The sequence below is a fragment of the Anomaloglossus baeobatrachus genome, chromosome 1 (genome assembly GCF_048569485.1).
Source record: "Anomaloglossus baeobatrachus isolate aAnoBae1 chromosome 1, aAnoBae1.hap1, whole genome shotgun sequence".
Lineage (NCBI taxonomy): Eukaryota > Metazoa > Chordata > Amphibia > Anura > Aromobatidae > Anomaloglossus > Anomaloglossus baeobatrachus.
Genome location: NC_134353.1, coordinates 67,535,737 through 67,554,369, shown reverse-complemented (window position 1 = coordinate 67,554,369; position 18,633 = coordinate 67,535,737). Strand labels below are relative to the sequence as shown.

Sequence of the window (18,633 nt, the reverse complement as noted above, 5' to 3'; positions counted from 1 at the left end):
AGCGGTGGCGTGGTACCAAAAGTACCAGCCACTCCACGCTGCAGACATGTTGGGGGAGGGCTCACAGGCCAGCACAGGCCTGGGGAGGGCGGCCACCGGCAGATCAGACCGCCCCACTGCACACTGATTGGAGCGATTGCGCGTCATAGCACGATCGCTCCAATCAGTGCTGCAGGGGCTGGGGGCGGCATGTTTAAGGTCCACCTATGATATGCTGCTGCAGCTGCGGCATCTCATAGCTAGATCTCACAGGATCGCACTAATTCGGGCATTATTTTTGCCGAAATTAGTGCGATCGATGTGGTTGGCGGTTCAGATTTGAACAGCCAATCACATCGATCGTCGATAGGGGGTGGCGATGCCGCCCCCCCTGGGGTCAAGCAAAGGTCCCCTGCTGTAAGAAACAGCAGGGGACATCATTTGAAAGCCGTTGCTATGGCCACGGCAATCAAATGAAGTTTAGGCAGTAAAATTACGTCCCTGGTCGTTAAGTCACGTTAAAATAGGACGTAATTTTACTGCCCGCGGTCGTGAAGGGGTTAATGAACAAAAACTATTTTTAAGGGCATTTAAAATTTGCTCAACAACATTTAGAGAAGCTTGTGAAATAATAAGGGAACATAGTCTGGTCAGATGACACCAAACTTGAACTCTTGTCCTCACAATAGAACTCAGCATCAGAAGTATGCAAAAGAACATCTCAACAAGCCTGATGCATTTTGGAAACAAGTTCTGTGGACCGATGAGATTAATCTAGAACTCTTTGCCACAATGATCAAAAGTATGTGTGGAAAAAAAAAGGGCACAGGATTTCAGGAAAAGAACATATCGCCAACCATTAAGCATGGGGGTGGATCAGTCATGCTTTGGGGTTGTGTTGTAGCCATTGGCACGAGGAACCTCTGACAGGTAGAGGGAAGAATGGATTCAATGAAATTTCAACAAATTCTTGAGGCAAACATAACACCATTTGTATAAAAAAAAAAAAAAAAAAAAAAAAAAAAAAAAGCTGAAATTGAAAGAAGGGAATTTTGTTTACTTACCGTAAATTCCTTTTCTTCTAGCTCCAATTGGGAGACCCAGACAATTGGGTGTATAGGCTATGCCTCCGGAGGCCGCACAAAGTATTACACTGAAAGTGTAAAGCCCCTCCCCTTCTGCCTATACACCCCCCGTGCTCCCACGGGCTTCTCAGTTTTGGTGCAAAAGCAAGAAGGAGGAAAAAAAAATTATAAACTGGTTTAAAGTAAATTCAATCCGAAGGAATATCGGAGAACTGAAACCATTCAACATGAACAACATGTGTACACAAAAAAAACAGGGGCGGGCGCTGGGTCTCCCAATTGGAATTTACGGTAAGTAAACAAAATTCCCTTCTTCTTTGTCGCTCCATTGGGAGACCCAGACAATTGGGACGTCCAAAAGCAGTCCCTGGGTGGGTAAAATAATACCTCGTAATAGAGCCGTAAAACGGCCCCTTCCTACAGGTGGGCAACCGCCGCCTGAAGGACTCGTCTACCTAGGCTGGCATCCGCCGAAGCATAGGTATGCACCTGATAGTGTTTCGTGAAAGTGTGCAGGCTCGACCAGGTAGCCGCCTGACACACCTGCTGAGCCGTAGCCTGGTGCCTCAAAGCCCAGGACGCGCCCACGGCTCTGGTAGAATGGGCCTTCAGCCCTGAGGGAACCGGAAGCCCAGCAGAACGGTAAGCTTCGAGAATTGGCTCCTTGATCCACCGAGCCAGGGTTGATTTGGAAGCCTGTGACCCTTTACGCTGGCCAGCGACAAGGACAAAGAGTGCATCCGAGCGGCGCAGGGGCGCCGTACGAGAAATGTAGAGTCTGAGTGCTCTCACCAGATCTAACAAGTGCAAATCCTTTTCACATTGGTGAACTGGATGAGGACAAAAAGAGGGTAAGGAGATATCCTGATTGAGATGAAAGGGGGATACCACCTTAGGGAGAAATTCCGGAACCGGACGCAGAACCACCTTGTCCTGGTGAAACACCAGGAAAGGGGCTTTGCACGACAACGCTGCTAGCTCAGACACTCTCCGAAGAGAAGTGACTGCTACTAGGAAAACCACTTTCTGCGAAAGGCGTGAGAGAGAGATATCCCTCATTGGCTCGAATGGTGGTTTCTGAAGAACCATCAGCACCCTGTTCAGATCCCAGGGTTCTAACGGCCGCTTGTAAGGAGGAGCGATGTGACAAACCCCCTGCAGGAACGTGCATACCTGTGGAAGTCTGGCTAGGCGCTTCTGGAAAAACACAGAGAGCGCTGAGACTTGTCCCTTAAGGGAGCCGAGCGACAAACCCTTTTCCAGTCCAGATTGAAGGAAGGACAGAAAAGTGGGCAAGGCAAAAGGCCAGGGAGAAAAACCCTGAGCAGAGCACCACGACAGGAAAATTTTCCACGTCCTGTGGTAGATCTTGGCGGACGTTGGTTTCCTAGCCTGTCTCATAGTGGCAATGACCTCTTGAGATAATCCTGAAGACGCTAGGGTCCAGGACTCAATGGCCACACAGTCAGGTTGAGGGCCGCAGAATTCAGATGGAAAAACGGCCCTTGAGACAGCAAGTCTGGTCGGTCTGGTAGTGCCCACGGTTGGCCGACCGTGAGATGCCACAGATCCGGGTACCACGACCTCCTCGGCCAGTCTGGAGCGACGAGGATGACGCGGCGGCAGTCGGCCTTGATCTTGCGTAACACTCTGGGCAACAGTGCCAGCGGAGGAAACACATAAGGGAGCTGAAACTGCGACCAATCCTGAACTAAGGCGTCTGCCGCCATAGCTCTGGGATCTTGAGACCGTGCCATGAATGTCGGTACCTTGTTGTTGTGCCGGGACGCCATGAGGTCGACGTCCGGCACCCCCCAGCGGTAACAGATCTCCTGAAACACGTCCGGGTGAAGGGACCATTCCCCTGCGTCCATGCCCTGGCGACTGAGATAATCTACTTCCCAGTTTTCCACGCCTGGGATGTGAACTGCAGAGATGGTGGAGGCCGTGGCTTCCACCCACATCAAAATCCGCCGGACTTCCTGGAAGGCTTGCCGACTGCGTGTGCCGCCTTGGTGGTTGATGTATGCCACCGCTGTGGAATTGTCCGACTGAATTCGGATCTGCTTGCCTTCCAGCCACTGCTGGAACGCTTTCAGGGCAAGATACACTGCCCGTATTTCCAGAACATTGATCTGAAGTGAGGACTCTTGCTGGGTCCACGTACCCTGAGCCCTGTGGTGGAGAAAGACCGCTCCCCACCCTGACAGACTCGCGTCCGTCGTGACCACCTCCCAGGATGGGGGTAGGAAGGATTTCCCCTTCGATAATGAAGTGGGAAGAAGCCACCACCGAAGGGAAGCTTTGGTCGCCTGAGAGAGGGAGACGTTCCTGTCGAGGGAAGTCGGCTTCCTGTCCCATTTGCGTAGGATGTCCCATTGAAGAGGACGCAGGTGAAACTGCGCGAAAGGGACTGCCTCCATTGCTGCCACCATCTTCCCCAGGAAGTGCATGAGGCGCCTCAAGGGGTGTGCCTGACCTTGAAGGAGAGATTGCACCCCTTTCTGTAGTGAACGCTGCTTGATCAGCGGAAGCTTCACTATCGCTGAGAGGGTATGAAACTCCATGCCAAGATATGTCAGCGATTGGGCCGGTGTCAGATTTGACTTTGGAAAATTGATGATCCACCCGAAACTCTGGAGAGTCTCCAGAGTAGCGTCGAGGCTGTGTTGGCATGCCTCTTGAGAGGGTGCCTTGATCAGCAGATCGTCCAAGTAAGGGATCACCGAGTGACCCTGAGAGTGGAGGACCGCTACTACAGTAGCCATAACCTTGGTGAAAACCCGTGGGGCTGTTGCCAGGCCGAACGGCAGTGCCACGAACTGCAGGTGTTCGTCTCCTATGGCGAAGCGCAAGAAGCGCTGGTGCTCTGGAGCAATCGGTACGTGGAGATAAGCATCTTTGATATCGATCGATGCAAGGAAATCTCCTTGGGACATTGAGGCGATGACGGAGCGGAGGGATTCCATCCGGAACCGCCTGGTCTTTACGTGTTTGTTGAGCAGTTTCAGGTCCAGGACAGGACGGAAAGACCCGTCCTTCTTTGGGACCACAAACAGGTTGGAGTAAAAACCGTGACCCTGTTGCTGAAGAGGAACAGGGACCACCACTCCTTCTGCCTTCAGAGTGCCCAGCGCCTGCAGAAGAGCCTCGGCTCGCTCGGGAGGCGGGGATGACCTGAAGAATCGAGTCGGGGGACAAGAGGTGAACTCTATCTTGTAACCGTGAGACAGAATGTCTCTCACCCAACGGTCTTTTACCCGTGGCAGCCAGGTGTCGCAAAAGCGGGAGAGCCTGCCACCGACCGAGGATGCGGATTGAGGAGGCCGAAAGTCATGAGGAAGCCGCTTTGGTAGCGGCACCTCCGGTGGTCTTTTTAGGACGTGACTTAGACCGCCATGAATCGGAGTTCCTTTGATCTTTCTGAGGCCTTTTGGACGAGGAGAATTGGGACCTGCCCGCGCCCCGAAAGGACCGAAACCTCGACTGCCCCCTCCTCTGTTGGGGTATGTTCGGTTTGGGCTGGGGTAAGGATGTATCCTTTCCCTTGGATTGTTTGATGATTTCATCCACACGCTCGCCAAACAATCGGTCGCCAGAAATTGGCAAACTGGTTAAGCGCTTTTTGGAAGCAGAATCTGCCTTCCATTCCCGTAGCCACAAGGCCCTGCGGAGTACCACCGAATTGGCGGATGCAACCGCCATACGGCTCGCAGAGTCCAGGACAGCATTAATAGCGTAAGACGCAAATGCCGACGTCTGAGAGGTTATGGACGCCACCTGCGGCGCGGACGTGCGTGTGGCTTCGTCAATTTGCGCTTGACCTGCTGAGATAGCTTGTAGCGCCCATACGGCTGCGAATGCTGGGGCAAAAGAAGCGCCGATAGCTTCATAGATGGATTTCAACCAGAGCTCCATCTGCCTGTCAGTGGCATCTTTGAGTGAAGCCCCATCTTCCACTGCAAGTATGGATCTAGCCGCCAGTCTGGAGATTGGAGGATCCACCTTGGGACACTGAGTCCAACCTTTGACCACGTCAGGGGGAAAGGGATAACGTGTATCCTTAAGGCGCTTAGAAAAACGCTTATCTGGACAATCATGGTGATTCTGGACTGCCTCTCTGAAATCAGAGTGGTCCAGAAACATACTCGGTGTACGCTTGGGAAACCTGAAACGGAATTTCTCCTGCTGAAAAGCTGACTCCTCCACCGGAGGAGCTGAGGGAGAAATATCCAACATTTGATTGATGGACGCAATAAGATCGTTCACTATGGCGTCCCAGTCAGGAGTATCGAGATTGAGAGCGGCCTCAGGATCAGAATCCTGATCAGCTGTCTCCGCTTCATCAACCAAAGATTCCCCCCGCTGAGACCCTGAACAATATGATGATGTCGAGGGAATTTCCCAGCGAGCTCGCTTAGTCGGTCTGGGGCTGGGGTCTGTGTCAGAGCCCTCAGCCTGGGATCTATGAGACACCCCGGGGGGACATTGTTGGTCCAACTGAGGGGGGCCAGGGAACAATGATTCAACAGTGTCCCTGTGCTGAGATACCGGTCTGGACTGCAAGGCTTCTAGTATCTTAGCCATAGTCTCAGAGAGTTTACCCGTAAAGACTGCAAACTCCGTCCCCGTCACCTGGACAGTGTCAGCAGGTGGTTCCCCCTGGGCCCCCCTTAGCAGAGGCTCCGGCTGAGTAAGTGCAGCAGGGGCCGAGCAGTGCACACAATGAGGGTCAGTGGAACCTGCCGGTAGCGGCGTCGTACATGCGGCGCAGGCAGCATAGTAAGCCTGTGTTTTGGCACCCCTGCCTTTTGTGGGCGCCATGCTATTGTCTTCCCTGAGCAACACAATAGGGTATATAGCCAGAAATCAACTGTGCACCATACAGTGTAAAGTATATACCATAAACATATAATTTATAATTACACTTCTGCACAATGGGGCTAGCACCACAGGTGCTGCTTACCACCCGCTTAAAACGGTTGTGAGGCCACCAGAATCCCTGCCTGGGTCTCCCAGAATTTGTCCCCCTCTGCAGCGTCCGAGGAGCTGACAGGAATGGCTGCCGGCGTCCTGAGGAGAGGAGGGAGCCGTGGGCGTGACCCAGAAAGTGCGGGAACTGGTGCCCCACTGTGCACAGTGAGGGGGGTGGAGTATGCAAAGCATGCTCCAGCCCTCATTGCTGCTCGTCCTGTACAGCGTCCCGCCCTTCCCCTGCCTGTCAGGGCTGGGGGCGGGAGGAAAAGAGACTAGGCCGCAAAAGCCGGGGACTCGAGTAATAAGCGCGGCCGCCGTATAAGCGCGGCCGGCGCGGAAGTCCCCGGCGCACTACAAGTCCCAGCCGCGCCGCAGTGTTAACCATGGCAGCGGCGGTCAGCGCGGTAGTCCCCATACACAAACACACTCAGCGACGCTGCAGTGTGTAATGGCACATTTAACCCGGTCAGCGCCGCGGTCCCCGGTGCACTAGCACACCCAGCAATGCTGGAGTGTTGCTGTGCGCGGTCCCCACGGGGACACAGAGTACCTCCAAGTAGCAGGGCCATGTCCCTGAACGATACTCGGCTCCTATCCAGCAGAGTCCTCAGGAGCTGTGGATGGAGCACGGCCTCAGTGCCTGGAGACCGATTAGGATCCCACTTCACCCAGAGCCCTAATGGGGATGGGGAAGGAAAACAGCATGTGGGCTCCAGCCTCCGTACCCGCAATGGATACCTCAACCTTAACAACACCGCCGACAAGAGTGGGGTGAGAAGGGAGCATGCTGGGGGCCCTATATGGGCCCACTTTTCTTCCATCCGACATAGTCAGCAGCTGCTGCTGACTAATCTGTGGAGCTGTGCGTGCATGACTGCCTCCTTCGCACAAAGCAAAAAAACTGAGGAGCCCGTGGGAGCACGGGGGGTGTATAGGCAGAAGGGGAGGGGCTTTACACTTTTAGTGTAATACTTTGTGCGGCCTCCGGAGGCATAGCCTATACACCCAATTGTCTCGGTCTCCCAATGGAGCGACAAAGAAAAGAGGATGGCTTCTACAAATAGATAATGATCCTAAACACAAGTCAAAATACTTAACAGACTACGTCAAAAGGTGCAAGCTGATGGGTTTACAATGGCCCTCACAGTCCCCTCATCTGAACATTATTGAAAATCTTTGGCTAGACCTCAAAAGTGCATGCAAGACGAGGCAGGACTCTCACAGAACTGGAAGACGAGCCAGGGGTCTCACAGAACTGGAAGACCCAGGAATCTCACAGAACTGGCAGACGAGGCAGGAATCTCACAGAACTGGCAGACGAGGCAGGAATCTCACAGAACTGGCAGACGAGGCAGGAATCTCACAGAACTGGAAGACGAGCCAGGAATTTCACAGAACTGGCAGACGAGCCAGGAATTTCACAGAACTGGCAGACGAGCCAGGAATTTCACAGAACTGGAAGACGAGCCAGGAATTTCACAGAACTGGAAGACGAGCCAGGAATTTCACAGAACTGGAAGACGAGCCAAGAATTTCACAGAACTGGAAGACGAGCCAGGAATCTCACAGAACTGGAAGACGAGTCAGGAATCTCACAGAACTGGAAGACGAGCCAGGAATCTCACAGAACTGGAAGACGAGCCAGGAATCTCACAGAACTGGAAGACGAGCCAGGAATCTCACAGAACTGGAAGACGAGCCAGGAATCTCACAGAACTGAAAGACGAGCCAGGAATCACACGGAACTGAAAGACGAGCCAGGAATCTCACAGAACTGAAAGACGAGCCAGGAATATCACAGAACTGGAAGAAATCTCCAACGAAGAATGAATGAAAGCCTCAAACAAGAAAGAATCTTTGCTCCTACAAAGGGCGATTATAAGCTGTGATACTTGCCAAAGAGGATGCTACTAGGTACTAACCATGCAGGGTGCCCAAACACTTGCATCAATCCATTTTACATTTTTGTTAATTTTAAAATGTAAAAGATGAAAATAGATTTCCTTTCTGTTTTAAGCAAAAACAATGTGTCATCATTAGTAGGGCTGAGCGGATTCGGACTGTAAAAGTCCGGATCCGCACGGCTGGGGGCTGAAAATACCAGCCCCCAGCCGGCTTTATCTTGACCGGGGATGAAAATTAGGGGGGACCGCACGTTATTTTTTATTTATTTAAATAGAAGAAAAAGCCGCATGTGGTTTTTCTTAGGCCGGAGTCACACTTGCAAGAGACTCACGCGAGTCTGACATCGCATCACTGCCACAGTGGCGCACACTTCTGACAGGAGCGTGCATGTGTTTCTAGGTATATGCACGCTCCTGTTCAGAGAGCGGCAGGCTGTGCCAGCTGATGAACACGCCAGACTTGCACGAGTCTGACATCGCATCACCGGCACACACTTCTGACAGGAGCGTGCATGTGTTTCTAGGTACACACACGCTCATGTTCAGAGAGCGGCAGGCTGTGCCGGGTGATTTCATGCCAGACTTGTACGAGTCAGACATTGCATCACCAGAACAGCCGCGCACACTTCTGACAGGAGCATGCATGTGTTTCTGTCTACATGCACACTCACCATACTGACCTACCTGCAGACACTTGCACTGCTTTCCCCGCTCACCGGCCGTCCTGCCGCCTGTAATTGGTTGCAGTCAGCTGACATCAGGGTGGGGGAGCGTCTAACTGCAACCAATTACACGCGCTGGTGGGCGGGCAAAACAACGAATATTGAATTGTCGACTCCGGAAGGGAAAAGTGTGACCCGGAAGGAGTGTGCCGCCATGACACAGGCTTCGTGAGTATACCGCACGCGCTCCTACTCCCTTTTCCCTTCCACCGTTTTTAATCTCTAGATTCTGGTCCCCACTGACTTATATGGGCACCGGATTCCGGAGCGGATCAGACTTTTTTTTTATTGAGCAGTGATCCGCCGGTCCCCGTTTTTTAGCCAGTTCGATCAGCTCTAATCATTAGCTTTATGCCTTTTAGAGATCATTTTATCTTCAACTTGCTTAGCTCTTCACAATAACAGCAATTTTGACCAGGGGTGCAGAAACATTTACATGCCACTGTATCTTACAATCTTCCTCAATAGCGGTTAGTTAAGAGGAGGGGCTTGAAACAAGTCTGTGTGACGTGCAGAGGCAGTGTGCAGTATAGCAAGTAGAAATATAAAATAGGCATTCAATGGTTTAACAATTCTTTAATTCAAGTGTGCAATATAACCAGCAATCTTTAATTTAAACATACATCTGAATATATTCTCTGTTATACTGTGAAAACAAACAAAGGATTGGACTCCGGAGATGTCCCATCATAGTCCAGGAGAGATTACAAAGTGGTCTGTTCCATGAAACGCTGGAAGGACATGAGGTGAGATGAGAAAATGAGGATGGATGGGCCCGAATGACATGCAGGAACCTAGTCACATAGGGATGGATGATGAGATACGAGCAGTATGGAGGACCGGATACAGCAGCTCCCGCTCTTAGTAATACTTGCCGGTTATAGGAACACTTCTCAGTGGTTCAGCCTCTCCCATAGGGCAGGAATAGTATAAGCAAGTGCTACTTTATTAGATGGGTTATGGTAGGGCTGATTTCAGTACAAGTTATATACCTCATCTTCTTCTCTTGTGCGCCCTTTCCACTTCCTATTCCTTTGTTCCACCAGTTTAGGGTTTTCATAGGCACAATGGGCTCCATTGTTAACCAATGAGATGATTTTATTTTTATTCCCTAACTCTTGCATGATAAACGAAAGCTGCATACATAGGAGCTAGAGTGCTAATGACAAACAACAAACTGTCAAAAACACAGAAGCAGGAAGTGTTGTCATAGGCACACAGGAAGAAGAGAGCCTTAATAAAAAGTTTAGTATTCCTTGAAATCAGAAGAGTTTGAACTAATGCTGTGGGTAATGTAAAAGAAGAAAACCCGACCTTTCTAAACACAGCCTGCCTGCCGACAGATCCCATTGAGTTATATAATAAGGTTCATAGGGGTCCGCTAGGAGAGAGAAGAAAAAGAAAAAAAAACAAAACACTACACAGCTCTCCATTGAAACTACAAAATCTTCCAAGGAGGTTGCTTTTGTATGGTCCTAAATACCCAAAAGGATAAATAATTTCTGGAACCAATCTTAAATCACTGTAGGGCTCTATCGTCATCTAATTTCTGTAAAATCGCAGGGGAATGTTATGTTATGTGTCACTGCCATCATCTGAACATTAAAACTGCCCTTAAATTAATATTCACTTTTTTCCCCCTAAATAGATTAAAGGTCTATTCTAAAACGCATTCTTTTACCCCAAAAAACCCCCACAGAATTAAAAGAAAAAAATACTAATCTGCCTGCAGTCACCACTAGAGGGAGCTACTGCATACTGGAATATACTGCACTCAATAATAATAATAAAAAAAGGCCTAAAACAAGTCTGTGCAACACAGAGGCAGTCTATTGTACAGCAGATAGAACATCCTGTAACCTTAAAATATTACTAATGGTGATGGGGTTTGCAAGCGGAGAAAGGGACACAGCGGTGGAGTTGGGCTTTCATGACGTCCCCCTCCGTTAATACTTGTTACAAGTGGCGGTCACTTCAGGGTCACGGCGAGTGCAATGAGCCGTCCTCACTCCACAAAGTATTGCTAATGGAGTACGGCGACTGATGAGGATTGCTCAGTGGTGCAGGTTTGTGTTTTCAGGCTCCCAGGGAGTAAAACGCGTCGATGGACAGGACATTTACATTCACTGTATTAAAGAAAGAAAGGAAGAAAAATAATCTGGTTGCGATCAGAACATATTTACAAGAAGCGACATTCAGAGCAGAGTGCGAGCCGCGGCGACTCCGGGGTGGGGGATGGTGAGAACGATCAGGGCCTCGGAGGAGATGTCGTCAGTAGCAGGTAGGTGCAGGCAGTCCCTTGTCTGGTCGTCTCCAGCTTTACCCATAAAAGTTCCTAGAAAACGGCGACCTTGTGCACATTCTGTAAGCACGTCAGCAGACTGTGGTAGGGGCTCCCAGGGGCCGCCACCAGCTCAAACACCGACTGAAAGGCTCTGCGGTCCAGTTCTTCATCGATCTGATGCTTGTAAAAGTCTATGGCCACTAAGCAGAACAGGTTGATGTCCACGGGCTCCGATTTGCCCATTCGGCTGATCACATGCGGTAAACTGCAAGAAGGGTTAAGGTGAAAACAAGCCCTAAACTGGAAATATTACCGATTCTTATGTGATGCTTAAAGGGAACCTGTCACCAGGTTTTTGCTCCCCCATCTGAGTGCAGCATAATGTAGAGACAGAGACCCCGATTCCAGCGATGTGACACTTACCGAGCTGTTTGCTGTCATTTTGATAAAATCACTGTTTTCCCTGCTGTAGATCTAGCAGTTATACAGAGCTCATGGATATGCTGGACTACCTGCAGCACGCCAAGTAGTCCTGTAATGATAATCAAATGCTGATTAAACAGTGATTTTATCAAAACTACACTAAGCAGCCCAGTAAGTGACACATCACTGGAATCAGGATCTCTGCCCCTACGTTATTCTGCTCTCAGATTAGGTGACAAAAACCTGCTGACAAATTCCTTTTACAGGGACTGTCCATTTAAAACCAAAGATCATCTATCAGCAGGAAACGTGGGTGTCCAATGGCCAGGTCCCACACCGATAGGCAGAACAGGGCACTTTTATCTCTGTTGGGAAAAAGCAGCAGTGCGCATGAGCTCCATTGGTTCTCTATGGAAGTTACCTGTTTGCTTGGCTTTTGCAGGTAGCCCCATAGAGAATGAATGGCGTGGCAGTCGGGAGTCCGACCTGGCATGATATTTTGTAACACGGGCAAGAGTTAACCGTTGGGATTAAAATTTTCCTGATCTGCTTATTGGTGCAGATCCCATTGACGCACACCCATCAGCAATTCCATAAAGTGTTTGTGATTCATCTGCAAACGACACTCCACACGCTGAATAGAAGGGTCATGGCCACACACGTAGTAAAATGGCCATGACACCATGATTTACCCATGTGACACACTGTCCTGCCTGCACCTCCCTACTCTGCAGGTGTGAAGGTTTTCCAGCGCATGCGCAACTACTCCCCTATCAGGATCTGCGCAGGCGCTGAATATGTACACTTAATAAAGAAGATGGTGCATGCGGGGACATCTCAGAAAGAGGTCAGGGGGGTAAACGTCCTACTTTCTATGGGCGTGGGAATGTGTATATGGACTGTAAACCTTTCCAGATTAGTTTCCATCACAAACCCTGTAGGGTCTTATAGACACTTTTTTTTTTTCATTAAGGCCATCCCCTTTAACATTCAAGACTACAAGATAAGAAGGGCAACGATAGCAACAAGGAAATACAAGGTCCATATTCCAGGACCCCACTAGGGATTTCTGTGTGTTGAGAGTGGCTACCAGACTTATTAGTTACAGTAAAAATGGAGTCTATTGCTCTGGAGGACCTGGGGGATGTCGGCTATTGATATTATTAGAAACCATGTATTATTTTTTTTTTTCTCCTGCGGGGGCGCTGCAGGGAAATGTATCACTTTATCTGCAGATCGCTGAGGAGCGTCACAGTCTAGATGTGACTAAGTGAATGATGGTGACCGTACTAACAAAAAAGGAATTGTTAATCCATCTGATGTGATATGTGGAGAAGGCCATTATCAGTGCAAAATAATTAGTGACAAAATTATTTAACCTTGGGAAGTCTAATAAAATATGAGGCTAGGTTCATAAGGTCCCCATATGCATTGTATAACCATCAGCCGAATGATCGTCTGATGGCTCTCCTTTGACCCACCTTACCCCCATATACATTGGATAACTGGATAACCATTAGCCGAATGATCACCTGATAGCTCGCTCTTACGACCCACTTTAGCCCACGTACATTGGATAACTGGATAACCATCAGCCGAATGATCATCTGATGGCTCTCTCTTATGACCCACCTTACCCCATATACATTGGATAACGATCAGCCGAATGATTGTCTGATGGCTCTCTCTTATGACCCACCTTACACAATATATATTGGATAACTGGATAACTATCAGCGGAATGATCATCTGATGTCTCGCTCTTACGACCCACCTTACCCCCATATACATTGGATAACTGGATAACCATCAGCCGATGATCGTATAATGGCTCTCTCTCAAAACCCACCTTAACCCCATATACACTGGATAACCATCATCCGAATGATGGTCTGATGGCTCTCTCTTATGACCCACCTTACACAATATATATTGGATAACTGGATAACCATCAGCTGAATGATTGATGGCTCTCGCGCATGACCCACCTTACCCCCCATACACAGGAACGCTCCCATGAATTCTAGGAAAGTCGTCACCAAAATTATCTGACAGCGGCTTATCCCCAGGGAAAATCAAAAGGATTGGTCGCCGAATCCTTCTCTATAGGGGGATAGCCGGGAGACCGCATACACAGACTGTCGGCCAATTCCAACAAAATTGGCGGTTGCGGATGACTTTAGTCTACAATGTATATGGGGCAATACTAGTGCATGATGACAGCGGGCAGAGCAGTGTCCTTGTCATCATTACAAGGGCTGATGTACAGAGAGTTATGATCCTTATATATTGGAGTTTAGGTCTCTTCAGTATAATAATGGAACCCTATAGACTATAAATAAGTTATGTAAGTGCCGACATGCCGGAGATGAGGCTGCGTTTCCCTCGTCCGTGACATAACAGGAGATAGTGAGTGTACGGAGGTTACGACAGGATAAGTGCATTAAGGATACATGGCGGAGATCCACTTGCTGGTTGACGCACTGACGAAGAAGCAGGAGAGGCTCCACATTGCCATGGCGACCGGCGTCCTCTGCGTGAAGTTCGAGAGGGACAACATGACCCAGTCGCGCACCATAGAGGACTGTCCTGTGGCGTGTAATGTCTGAAACACCTACAGAGAAGACCCAGATCATCAGGTGAGCAACCACATTGACACAAACATCAACCCCGTCATAATCAGTGTGTACAAGCGCCTACAGGATACACCATAAATGACTGATCAGTGGCCGTCCCCGCTCCACAAGGTGAGATGGTCGGTGGTGGACGCACCCTGTCACAAGGTGAGCAAATACTAACTGCTTGTTCGGCTGCTTCCATAAACTTGCAAGAGGGAAAAAAAAAAATCTTTTTATTGTGGCTCTGTCACTAAATATTTCAATACAAACTGCATGTGTCATCTCTTGGACCTGATGAGGCTGGTGTACTTATAACCCATATCAAAATAGCTGTATAATGCTGAAATAAAACCCCAGAAATGGTAGATACTGGTTACTGCCCGGCATTCTCAGAATCAGACATGACTAGAACTTTTCCTGACCTGTACTGTTTCTGGGTTCGCTGGATGTGACGCATTTGCTACCAAGATCCGCCGTGCATGCGCAACAAGATGTGCAGATTCAGATGATTTAATTCACCTGTTGGCACCCACACTATATATAACTTCTTACACATGGCCACAGTCTCCTCCCCCAGAAGAAGCATCTGCGAAACGTGCGTCGGTGCGCACGTACTTCTGCAGGGACACAGGTTCATATGGGTAACTATTTATAGCCTTGGTCTTTTTATTTTTCTGATTGCCACACTGACTTATTAGGGGGTCGTTCTCTACATATGATTCTATTTAACCCTTGGCGGCATGGTAGCTCAGTGGTTAGCACTGCAGTCTTGCAGCGCTGGGGTCCTGGGTTCAAATTGCACCAAGGACAACATCTGCAAGGAGTTTGTATGTTCTTCAGGTGTTTTTGTGGGTTTCCTCCCACACTCTAAAGACATACAGATGAAAGGAATTTTGTTTACTTACCGTAAATTCCTTTTCTTCTAGCTCCAATTGGGAGACCCAGACAATTGGGGTGTATAGCTTCTGCCTCCGGAGGCCACACAAAGTATTACACTCAAAAGTGTAACCCCTCCCCTCTGCCTATACACCCTCCCGTGCCTCACGAGCTCCTCAGTTTTGGTGCAAGAGCAGGAAGGAGGAAACTTATAAATTGGTCTAAGGTAAATTCAATCCGAAGGATGTTCGGAGAACTGAAACCATGAACCAAGAAACAATTGAACATGAACAACATGTGTACACAACAGAACAACAAGCCCGAAGGGAACAGGGGCGGGTGCTGGGTCTCCCAATTGGAGCTAGAAGAAAAGGAATTTACGGTAAGTAAACAAAATTCCCTTCTTCTTTGTCGCTCCATTGGGAGACCCAGACAATTGGGACGTCCAAAAGCAGTCCCTGGGTGGGTAAAATAATACCTCGATAAATAGAGCCGACACGGCTCCCTCTTACAGGTGGGCAACTGCCGCCTGAAGGACTCGCCTACCTAGACTGGCATCTGCCGAAGCATAGGTATGCACCTGATAGTGTTTCGTGAAAGTGTGCAGGCTAGACCAGGTAGCTGCCTGACACAACTGCTGAGCCGTCGCCCGGTGCCGCAATGCCCAGGACGCACCCACGGCTCTGGTAGAATGGGCTTTCAGCCCCGAAGGAAGCGGAAGCCCCGAAGAACGGTAAGCTTCAAGAATCGGTTCCTTGATCCACCTAGACAAGGTTGACTTGGAAGCCTGCGAACCCTTACGCTGACCGGCGACAAGTACGAAGAGTGCATCTGAACGGCGCAAGGGCGCTGTGCGAGACACGTAGTACCGGAGTGCTCTCACTAGATCTAATGAATGCAATTCCTTTTCACATCGGTGAATTGGATTAGGGCAAAAAGAAGGTAAGGTGATATCCTGATTGAGATGAAAAGGAGATACCACCTTAGGGAGAAATTCCGGAACAGGACGCAGAACCACCTTATCCTGGTGAAAAACCAGGAAAGGGGCTTTGCATGACAGCGCTGCAAGATCTGACACTCTTCGGAGTGATGTGACTGCCACTAGAAATGCCACCTTCTGCGAAAGACGTGATAAGGAGACATCTCGCAGCGGCTCGAAAGGTGGTTTCTGAAGAGCCGTTAGCACCCTGTTAAGGTCCCAGGGCTCTAGTGGGCGCTTGTAAGGTGGGACTATGTGGCATACTCCTTGCAGGAACGTGCGGACCTGCGGGAGCCTGGCCAGGCGCCTTTGAAAAAATACTGAGAGCGCCGATACTTGTCCCTTGAGAGAGCTTAGTGACAAACCTTTGTCCATTCCACATTGAAGGAAGGAAAGAAAAATTGGTAAGGCAAAAGGCCAGGGAGTAAACCCATTCACAGAGCACCAGGACAAGAATATCCGCCAAGTCCTGTGATAGATCTTGGCGGACGTTGGTTTCCTGGCTTGTCTCATAGTGGCAATGACATCCTGAGATAACCCTGACTATGCTAGGAGCCAGGACTCAATGGCCACACAGTCAGGTTGAGGGCCGCAGAATACAGATGGAAAAACGGCCCTTGTGACAGCAAGTCTGTGCGGTCTGGAAGGGCCCACGGTTGACCCACCGTGAGATGCCACAGATCCGGGTACCACGACCGCCTCGGCCAGTCTGGAGCGACGAGAATGGCGCGGCGGCAGTCGGACCTGGTCTTGCGTAATACTCTGGGTAGCATCGCCAGAGGAGGAAACACATAAGGCAGTTGAAACTGCGACCAATCCTGTACTAATGCATCCGCCGCCAGAGCTCTGTGATCCTGAGATCGTGCCATGAATGCTGGGACCTTGTTGTTGTGCCGTGACGCCATGAGATCGACGTCCGGCGTTCCCCAGCGGCGACAGATCTCTCGAAACACCTCTGGGTGCAGAGACCATTCCCCCGCGTCCATGCCCTGACGACTGAGAAAATCTGCTTCCCAGTTTTCTACTCCCGGTATGTGAACTGCGGAGATGGTGGATGCTGTGGCTTCCACCCACTGCAGAATTCGCCGTACTTCCTGGAAGGCTTGACGACTGCGAGTGCCGCCCTGGTGATTGATGTAGGCGACTGCAGTGGCGTTGTCCGACTGGATGCGGATCTGCCTGCCCTCCAGCCACTGATGGAACGCCAATAGGGCTAGATACACTGCCCTTATCTCCAGAACATTGATCTGAAGGGAAGACTCCCTCGGAGTCCAGGTCCCCTGAGCCCTGTGGTGGAGAAACACTGCTCCCCACCCTGACAGGCTCGCGTCCGTGGTGACCACAGCCCAGGTTGGGGGCAGGAAGGACTTTCCCTGCGATAGAGAAGTGGGAAGAAGCCACCACTGAAGAGACGTCTTGGTTGCCAGGGAAAGAGAGACATTCTTGTCGAGGGAAGTCGATCTCTTGTCCCACTTGTGGAGAATGTCCCATTGGAGTGGGCGTAGATGAAATTGCGCGAAGGGCACTGCCTCCATCGCTGCCACCATCTTCCCTAGGAAGTGCATGAGGCGCCTCAATGGGTGTGACTGACTCTGAAGAAGAGATTGCACCCCTGCCTGCAGAGAAAGCTGTTTGTCCAGTGGTAGCTTGACTACCGCTGACTGGGTATGAAACTCCATCCCGAGGTAGGTCAATGACTGGGTCGGTGTCAACTTGGATTTTGGAAAGTTGATGATCCACCCGAACTGCTGGAGAGTCTCCAGAGCGACGGTAAGGCTGTGTTGACACGCCTCCCGAGACGGTGCCCTGACTAGGAGATCGTCTAAGTAGGGAATCACCGAGTGGCCTTGGGAGTGTAGGACCACCACAACGGATGCCATGACTTTGGTGAAAACCCGTGGGGCTGTCGCCAAGCCGAAAGGCAATGCCACGAACTGAAGGTGTTCGTCCCCTATGGCGAAACGCAGGAAGCGTGGATGTTCGGGTGCGATCGGCACATGGAGATAAGCATCTTTGATGTCGATCGATGCGAGAAAGTCTCCTTGTGACATCGAAGCGATGACCGAGCGGAGAGACTCCATCCTGAACCGTCTGGTTCTCACATGTCTGTTGAGCAGTTTGAGGTCCAGAACGGGACGGAATGAACCGTCCTTCTTTGGCACCACGAACAAGTTGGAGTAAAAGCCGCGCCCCTGTTCCTGAGGGGGGACGGGAATCACAACTCCTTCTGTCTTCAGAACGGCCACTGCCTGAAGAAGTGCGTCGGCCCGAGCAGGGGGGGGGGGAGGTTGTGAAGAAACGAGTTGGAGGACGAGAGGTGAACTCTATCCTGTAACCGTGAGACAGAATGTCTCTCACCCATCGGTCTTGAACATGTGGCCACCAGGTGTCGCAAAAGTGGGAGAGCCTGCCACCGACCGAGGATGCGGTTCGGGGATGCCAAGAGTCATGAGGAGGCCGCCTTGGAGGCAGTGCCTCCGGCAGCCTTTTGGGGGCGTGACTTAGACCGCCACGCGTAGGAGCTCCTCTGACCCTTCTCCGGCCTATTGGACGAAGAGGATTGGGACTTGGCGGAGGGGCGAAAGGACCGAAACCTCGATTGTATCTTACGTTGCTGAGGTCGCTTCGGTCTGGACTGGGGTAAGGAGGAGTCCTTTCCCTTGGATTCTTTAATAATCTCATCCAATCGTTCTCCAAACAATCGGTCGCCAGAAAACGGCAAACCGGTTAGGAATCTCTTGGAAGCCGAGTCTGCCTTCCATTCGCGCAGCCACATGGCTCTGCGG

At 50.4% G+C, this 18,633-nt stretch overlaps 1 protein-coding gene across 4 annotated transcripts in view; it reads right to left on the bottom strand.

The window, feature by feature from the left end:
- Positions 1-9,223: 9,223 nt before the first annotated feature.
- The window catches only part of HTT (huntingtin), a 399,016-nt gene continuing 389,606 nt past the window's right edge, over positions 9,224-18,633 (bottom strand). For all 4 annotated transcript variants that reach the window (XM_075346836.1, XM_075346838.1, XM_075346839.1 and 1 more), the window contains 2 exons: positions 13,828-13,988; positions 9,224-11,216 (listed from right to left, as the gene is read on the bottom strand). In XM_075346836.1, coding sequence (XP_075202951.1) covers positions 11,003-11,216; positions 13,828-13,988 — 375 coding nt within the window. In that variant the 3' untranslated portion in view covers positions 9,224-11,002. The remainder of the gene's footprint in view (positions 11,217-13,827; positions 13,989-18,633) is intronic.